Below are 9,407 nucleotides of genomic sequence, written 5' to 3' on the forward strand. Positions count from 1 at the left end.
ATTTTCCTCAATTAAGTTGGAAAAATAGGATGATCGAGCAGCAGTGAGGGCTCTTCGATACTGCACGGTACTGTCTTTCCAAGCTAGTCGGAAGACTTCCAGTTTGGTGTGGCGCCATTTCCGTTCCAATTTTCTGGAAGCTTGCTTCAGAGCTCGTGTTTTTTCTGTATACCAGGGAGCTAGTTTCTTATGACAGATGTTTTTAATTTTTAGGGGTGCAACTACATCTAGGGTATTGCGCAAGGTTAAATTGAGTTCCTCGGTTAGGTGGTTAACTGATTTTTGTCCTCTGACGTCCTTGGGTAGGCAGAGGGAGTCTGGAAGGGCATCAAGGAATCTTTGGGTTGTCTGAGAATTTATAGCACGACTTTTAATGCTCCTTGGTTGGGGTCTGAGCAGATTATTTGTTGCAATTGTAAACGCAATAAAATGGTGGTCCGATAATCCAGGATTATGAGGAAAAACATTAAGATCCACAACATTTATTCCATGGGACAAAACTAGGTCCAGAGTATGACTGTGGCAGTGAGTAGGTCCAGAGACATGTTGGACAAAACCCACTGAGTCGATGATGGCTCCGAAAGCCTTTTGGAGTGGGTCTGTGGACTTTTCCATGTGAATGTTAAAGTCACCAAAAATTAGAATATTATCTGCTATGACTACAAGATCCGATAGGAATTCAGGGAACTCAGTGAGGAACACTGCATATGGCCCAGGAGGCCTGTAAACAGTAGCTATAAAAAGTGAGTGAGTAGGCTGCATAGATTTCATGACTAGAAGCTCAAAAGACGAAAACGTCATTTATTTTTTTTTGTAAATTGAAATTTGCTATCGTAGATGTTAGCAACACCTCCGCCTTTGCCGGATGCACGGGGGGTATGGTCACTAGTGTAACCAGGGGGTGAGGCCTCATTTAACACAGTAAATTCATCAGGCTTAAGCCATGTTTCAGTCAGGCCAATCACATCAAGATTATGATCAGTGATTAGTTCATTGACTATAACTGCCTTGGAAGTGAGGGATCTAACATTAAGTACCCCAATTTTGAGATGTGAAGTATCACAATCTCTTTCAATAATGGCAGGAATGGAGGAGGTCTTTATACTAGTGAGATTACTAAAGCGAACACCGCCATTTTTAATTTTGCCCAACCTAGATCGAGGCACAGACACGGTCTCAATGGGGAAAGCTGAGCTGACTACGCTGACTGTGCTAATGGCAGACTCCACTAAGCTGGCAGGCTGGCTAACAGCCTGCTGCCTGGCCTGCACCCTATTTCATTGTGGAGCTAGAGGAGTTAGAGCCCTGTCTATGTTCGTAGATAAGATGAGAGCACCCCTCCAGCTAGGATGGAGTCCGTCACTCCTCAACAGGCCAGGCTTGGTCCTGTTTGTGGGTGAGTCCCAGAAAGAGGGCCAGTTATCTACAAATTCTATCTTTTGGGAGGGGCAGAACATAGTTTTCAACCAGCGATTGAGTTGTGAGACTCTGCTGTAGAGCTCATCACTCCCCCTAACTGGGAGGGGGGGGGGCCAGAGACAATTAATCGATGCCGACACATCTTTCTAGCTGATTTACACGCTGAAGCTATGTTGCGCTTGGTGACCTCTGACTGTTTCATCCTAACATCATACAACATAATCTGAAACATAACAGTGAAAGGCTGTTACTACGGCTCTCTCAATAGTGAAATCAGATTCAATGAGACACAAAAATAATTCTAGCTAGGAAAATTATTCCCAGTGATGTATTCTACTATGTCACACTAAAGTACTGTCATTCATTCAGTAAAGCTTTGGTGGCTTGTCTGTCCCTCATTAAACAAGCATTACATTCTGATAAGCTTGTTCTAACTTCATATATACCATTTGGTGCGAGATCATTTTCACACACGTTTCCATGAGAAAGAGGTAGCTGACGTGAGTTAAACACTAGGCAAACAAAATATTCTCATATGCTTCGGGAACATTCACTTTACTTCTGGAACTAATTAGCTGTGGCTAAAGAGCATTTTGGGAAAGGAACATTCTTTACTGGATCACAACTGTATTCATTTTTGTGTCTAGTTAGTCAGAACACTGAATGACAAGAGCAGTCTGTTAGAAGTCTGATGGACCCCACTGCTGTTATGACTCTGCAAGTCTACATTTACACTGTTGTTTAGCTTGCCTTATTGGAGCCAAACAACCAGGATATCTGGATCGGAACTACTGCTTCATAAATAAATTATGCAAATGTGACCCCAGTTCCATTGCCTGTGCTGCCAAATTTGTTGAATCACTCACTTACAAATTGTTTTTACTGTTTGTTCTCCAGAGGGACTTTGGTGTTGACTGTCGGTTGACCGAGCGGATTGAGGAGAACAGGTACAACACCTATGCCTCAGCAGAGTGGCGGAACAAGAAGAAGGCCATGTTCGTGGGGCTGAGCGCCAACGGCAAGCCCATGAGGGGCAAGAAAACACGAAGGAAAAACACTGCCACCCACTTCCTGCCCATAGTGGTGTAGCCACCTCATTGGACAGTTCCTTCCCCTGTGAATGTTTCACTGCACTGAGGAGAAAGACCGGAAACCTTCAAAGACATAATGGAGTCATATTGAGTCAAAGTTTGAACTCATTATCATGGAGTCTGACTGATGATGTCACATATTTGTTTTTAAGTTATGAGTCGGCACAAGAGAAAATATGAAATGTTTTTCTGTGCCAAATAATTTTCAATTAATGAACTGTTGGAGACAAATCTCAATACTGAATAAGAGGACAAAAAAGGGACACTGATTCCAACAGCGTCACTGAAGACAGGGTCAAAGGGCAGAGTGTATCGTGTGTATTTGTTGTTGTGATGATCTGTCGATGCAGTTATTTATTCTGTAGTAACTGATACGAGGAACTGAAATTGACACTCAAGCTTTGTGACCCAGTGAAGTGCTAGATATACAAACAGACAGACACATTACTGGAAGCACTTGGGTGACTAAGATGTGATGAAAGAGAAGCTGGGCCATGGAGTGAGTCAAATGCAGAGAATTTAGTCATGCAAGCACCATAGCATAAACAACCCTTACAAACATTATTAACATGCAAGTTCACTGTATTGGATATCTCTATTCCTTTACCTGACTGCTTTAAAATAAATTATTTATTTTATGTAATATTTAAAGAAACCAAAAAGACAAAAAATATGTATGAACAAATTCTTTTTTTTATCATATAGGCTCTTCTTTTTAAATACTAATCTATCGTTTAAACATGAATCAAATAAATATATTTCTCTTTACCATGTTGAATTGTCTCTTTCTAGGTTTGCACCTATTTATATCACAATATCACAGCTTTACACAGCACATGTTATGCACTGTAGGTCTATAAGCAATAAGGCCTAAGGGAGTGTGGTATATGACCAATATACCACAGCTAATGGCTGTTCTTATCCACTACGCAACACGGAGTGCCTGTATACAGCCCTTAGCTGTGGTATATTGAAATATATCACAAACACCCGAGGTGCCTTATTGGTACTATAAACTGGTTACCAACATAATTAGATTAGTAAAAAGAAATGTTTTGTCATACCCATGGTATACCACGGCTTTCAGCCAATCAGCATTTGGGGCTCGAACCACCCAGTTTGTAATCAAAAATAACATGCCTGTATCAACAGCAGCTGTAAGTGGACAGATTAACAAATTAATGGAAATAGTGGAATGCTTTTTGACATATCAATTTACAACTACCAACCCCTTAATTAATTAGTTGGGTACTGTAGGTACAACAGGAAGGAAAAACGTACAGGTCAGATTTCCCAGCAGCTTGACCAGAAGGAAGGAGCTGTTTAGAAGCTGGTCACGATGCCAGAACATCAAATAAGTATTTGACAGCTTGTTCCTAAATTCTTTCATAACTCAGGGATTGACTTTGAGGTTCCACGGTGGAAAATTTTGACAAACAAACAAACCTCAAACTGGGGTATATTCTGTCCAAGATTCATATGTCAGCCAGTGTTCTAGAGAAAACATGGAGCGGACTTTGAGGAGCAAGCAAATGCTTAAATCCTTAAAGGGGGAATTACAGATAAGGTAAAGCTATGGACGTTGGACATCTACAGCCCACAGAAATACAAAAAGTGATAACCAGCCAAAGAAGAATACATACAGGAAATACAATATCCCACTGGGCACAGATGTCAATTCCACGTTCCACTGGGAACAGATGTCAATCTATTCCACGTTGGTTCAACAACATTTCATTGAAATGATGTGGAAACAACATTGATTCAACCAGCGTGTGCCCAGTGGGATGGCAGTTTAAGTCCCCTTTACAGATCTTGCGGTTCACAAAATTGTAGAGATCTTACCAAAATCAAATGTAACATTTCAAACAGATGGGATGGATTACTGCAACATCAAGGATGTTGCATAGTATAAGCACTTTAGATTTGCATATACAGGATCTGATATACTGATGTCACAAAAAGAGAGTTTGCTAAATTGTAAGTATGTCAGTTGTTTTCAAATTTCAGCACTGTTAAGCAGATGGCATAAAGTGGTGCTATGGAATTCTTCATTGTTTCAAATCAAATCAAATGTTATTGGTCACATACACATGGTTAGCAGGTGTTATTGCGAGTGTAGTGAAATGCTTATGCTTCTAAACTCAGCAAAAAAAGAAAGGACCTCTCACTGTCAACTGCATTTATTTTCAGCAAACTTAACATGTGTAAATATTTGTATGAACATAACAAGATTCAACAACTGAGACATAAACTGAACAAGTTCCACAGACATGTGACTAACAGAAATGGAATAATGTGTCCCTGAACAAAGAGGGGGTCAAAATCAAACGTAACAGTCAGTATCTGGTGTGGCCACCAACTGCATTAAGTTCTGCAGTGCATCTCCTCCTCATGGACTGCACCAGATTTGCCAGTTCTTGCTGTGAGATGCTACCCCCCTCTTCCACCAAGGCACCTGCAAGTTCCCGGACATTTCTGGGGGGAATGGCCCTAGCCCTCACCCTCCGATCCAACAGGTCCCAGACGTACTCAATGGGATTGAGATCCAGGCTCTTTGCTGGCCATGGCAGAACACTGACATTCCTGTCTTGCAGGAAATCACGCACAGAATGAGCAGTATGGCTGGTGGCATTGTCATGCTGGATGGTCATGTCAGGATAAGCCTGCAGGAAGGGTACCACATGAGGGAGGAGGATGTCTTCCCTGTAACGCACAGCGATGAGATTGCCTGCAATGACAACAAGCTCAGTCCGATGATGCTGTGACACACCGCCCCAGACCATGATGGACCCTCCACCTCCAAATCGATCCCACTCCAGTGTACAGGCCTCGGTGTAATGCTCATTCCTCCGACGATAAACGCAAATCCGACCATCACCCCTGGTGAGACAAAACCGCCACTCGTCAGTGAAGAGCCCTTTTTGCCAGTCCTGTCTGGTCCATCAACGGTGGATTTGTGCCCATAGGCGACTTTGTTGCCGGTGATGTCTGGTGAGGACCTGCCTTACAACAGGCCTACAAGCCCTCAGTCCAGCCTCTCTCAGCCTATTGCGGACAGTCTCAGCACTGATGGAGGGATTGTGTGTTCCTAGTGTAACTCGGGCTGTTGTTGTTGCCATCCTGTACCTATCCCGCAGGTGTGAGATTCGGATGTACCGATCCTGTGCAGGTGTTGTTACACGTTGTCTGCCACTGCGAGGACGATCAGCTGTCCGTCCTGTCTCCCTGTAGTGCTGTCTTAGGTGTCTCACAGTCCGGACATTGACTGCCCTGGCCACATCTGCGGTCCTCATGCCTTCTTGCAGCATGCCTTAGGCATGTTCACGCAGATGAGCAGGCACCCTGGGCATCTTTCTTTTGGTGTTTTTCAAAGTCAGTAGAAAGGCCTCTTTAGTGTCCTAAGTTTTCATAACTGTGACTTTAATTGCATACCGTCTGTGAGCTGTTAGTGTCTAAACGACCGTTCCACAGGTGCATATTCATTAATTGCTTATGGTTCATTGAACAAGCATGGGAAACAGTGTTTAAACCCTTTACAATGAAGAACTGTGAAGTTATTTGGATTCTTACGAATTATCTTTGAAAGACAGGGTCCTGAAAAAGGAAAATTTCTTTTTTTGCAGTTTAGATCCGACAGTGCAGCAGTATCTAACAGGTAATATTTAACAATTCCACAACAAAACCTAATATCTAACAAATTCCACAACAAAACCGAAAACACACAATCTAGTAAAGGAATGGGATGAAATATATAAAATACATTGATGAGCAGTGACAGAGCGGCTAAGATGCAATAGATGAGTAATGCGAGATACAGTTGAAGTCGGAAGTCAGATGAAGTTTACATACACCTTAGCCAAATACATTTAAACTCAGTTTTTCACAATTCTTGACATTTATTAATCCTAGTACAAATTCCCTGTCTTAGGTCAGTTAGGATCACCACTTTATTTTAAGACTGTGAAATGTCAGAATAATAGTAGAGAGAATGATTTATTTCAGCTTTTATTTATTTCATCACATTCCCAGTGGGTCAGAAGTTTACATACACTCAATTAGTATTTGGTAGCATTGCCTTTAAATTGTTTAACTTGAGCCAAACGTTTCGGGTAGCCTTCCACAAGCTTCCCACAATAAGTTGGGTGAATTTTGGCCCAATCCTCCTGACAGAGCTGGTGTAACTGAGTCAGGTTTGTAGGCCTCGTTGCTCGCACACACTTTTTCAGTTCTGCCCACAAATTTTCTATAGGATTGAGGTAAGGGCTTTGTGATGGCCACTCCAAGACCTTGACTTTGTTGTCCTTAAGCCGTTTTGCCACAACTTTGGAAGTATGCTTGGGGTCATTGTCCATTTGGAAGACCCATTTGCGACCATGCTTTAACTTCCTGACTGATATCTTGAGATGTTGTTTCTATGTATCCACGTAATTTTCCTATCTCATGATGCCATCTATTTTGTGAAGGGCACCAGTCCCTCCTGCAGCAAAGCACCCCCACAACATGATGCTGCCACCCCTGTGCTTCACGGTTGGGATGGTGTTCTTCGGCTTGCAAGCGTCCCCCTTTTTCCTCCAAACATAATGATGGTCATTATGGCCAAACAGTTCTATTTTTGTTTCATCAGACCAGAGGACATTTCTCCAAAAAGTATGATCTTTGTCCCAATGTGAAGATGCAAACCGTAGTCTGGCTTTTTTATGTCGGTTTTGGAGCAGTGGCTTCTTCCTTGCTGAGCGGCCTTTCAGGTTATGTCGATATAGGACTCGTTTTACTGTGAATATAGATACTTTTGTACCTGTTTCCTCTAGCATCTTTACAAGGTCCTTTGGTGTTGTTCTGGGATTGATTTGCACTTTTCGCACAAAATTACGTTAATCTCTAGGAGACAGAACACGTCTCCTTCCTGAGCGGTATGACGGCTGTGTGGTCGCATGGTGTTTATACTTGCATACTATTGTTTGTACAGATGAATGTGGCACCTTCAGGCGTTTGGAAATTCCTCCCAAGGATGAACCAGACTTGTGGAGGTCTACAATTTATTTTTCTGAGGTCTTGGCTGATTTCTTTTGATTTTCCCATGATGTCAAGCAAAGAGGCACTGAGTTTGAAGGTAGGCCTTGAAATACACCCACAGGTACACCTCCAATTGACTCAAATTATGTAAATTACCCTATCAGAAGCTTCTAAAGCCATGACATAATTTTCTGGAATTTTCCAAGCTGTTTAAAGGCACAGTCAACTTAGTGTATGTAAACTTCTGACCCACTGGAATTGTGATACAGTGAATTATCAGTGAAATAATCTGTCTGTAAACAATTGATGGAAAAATGACTTGTGTCATGCACAAAGTAGATGTCCTAACCGACTTGCCAAAGCTATAGTTTGTTAACAAGAAATTTGTGGAGTGGTTGAAAAACGAGTTTTAATGACTTCAACCTGTGTGTATGTAAACTTCCGACTTCAACTGTATGTAAACATTCCTAAAGTGGCATTATTAAAGTGACTAGTGTTCCATTTATTAAAGTCTGTAGGTAGGCAGCCCCCTCTCTGTGCTAGTGGTGCCTGTTTAACAATCTGATGGCTTTGAGATCGAAGCTGTTTTTCAATCTCTCTCTCCCAGCTCTGACGCGCCTGTATTGACCTCACCTTCTGGATGGAAGCGGGATAAACAGGTAGTGGCTCGGGTGGTTATTATCCTTGATGATCTTTTTTGCCTTCCTGTGACATCGGGTGTTGTAGGTGTCCTGGGGGGCAGGCAGTTTCAAATCAAATCAAATCAAATTCTATTAGTCACATGCGCCAATTACAATAGGTGTAGACCTTACAGTGAAATCCTTACTTACGAGCCCCCAACCAACAATGCAGTTTAAAAAAATATTGACAAGAATAAGAGATAAAAGTAACAAGGAGCATCCGGTCTTGTGCTCCTACAGGCTCTCAGTAATGGAAAGTGGCAGCTTGAATAATACAAATAAAAACTGTCACACAACCCATTTGTAATGAGGAACTTGAATAATACTTGGACAATTGTCTTTAAAGAAAAGAGGGAGATTGTTAAGTTCATGTTTTAACCTGTTGGGACTAGGGGGCAGTATTTTCACGGCCAGATAAAAAACGTACCCGATTTAAACTGGTTACTACTCTTACACAGAAATTAGAATATGCATATAATTAGTAGATTTGGATAGAAAACACTGTAAAGTTTCTAAAACTGTTTGAATGGTGTCTGTGAGTATAACAGAACTCATATTGCAGGCCAAAACCTGAGAAGATTCCATGCAGGAAGTGCCCTGTCTGACAATTTGTTGTCCTTCTAGGGCATCTCTATCAAAAATACAGCATCTCTGCTGTAACGTGACATTTTCTAAGGCTTCCATTGGCTCTAAGAAGGCGCCAGAAAGTGGAATGAGAGCTCTGCAGTCTCTGGGCGAAAAACAGCAGGAGTGTTTGTGAACTAGCATACCCACCGCAAACTTCCGGTGAATTTACTAAATTACTCATGATTAACGTTCACAAAAAAACATAACAATTATTTTAAGAATTATAGATACAGAACTCCTTTATGCAATCGCAGTGTCAGATTTTAAAATAGCTTTTCGGCGAAAGCACATTTTGCAATATTCTGAGTACATAGCCCGGCCATCATGGCTAGCTAATTTGACACCCACCAAGTTTGGCCCTCACCAAACTCAAGATTTACTATAAGAAAAATTGGATTACCTTTGCTGTTCTTCGTCAGAATGCACTCCCAGGACTTGTACTTCAACAACAAATGTTGTTTTGGTTAGAAATAATCCATAGTTATATTGAAATAGCTCCGTTTTGTTCGTGCGTTGAGGTCACTATCCAAAGGGTGACGCGCGAGCGTATTTGGTGACAAAAAATTCAAAATAT

The 9,407-nt window shown here is 41.7% G+C and overlaps 1 protein-coding gene across 1 annotated transcript in view; it reads left to right on the forward strand.

Moving 5' to 3' along the window:
* Positions 1–3,278, forward strand: part of LOC115149255 (fibroblast growth factor 10-like) — a 29,227-nt gene extending 25,949 nt beyond the window's left edge. Inside the window, exon 3 of the mRNA XM_029691935.1 lies at positions 2,317–3,278. Within this exon, the coding sequence (XP_029547795.1) occupies positions 2,317–2,508 (192 nt within the window). The 3' untranslated portion in view covers positions 2,509–3,278. The remainder of the gene's footprint in view (positions 1–2,316) is intronic.
* The last annotated feature ends 6,129 nt before the right edge of the window (positions 3,279–9,407 follow it).

This window comes from Salmo trutta, chromosome 15 (genome assembly GCF_901001165.1).
Source record: "Salmo trutta chromosome 15, fSalTru1.1, whole genome shotgun sequence".
NCBI lineage: Eukaryota > Metazoa > Chordata > Actinopteri > Salmoniformes > Salmonidae > Salmo > Salmo trutta.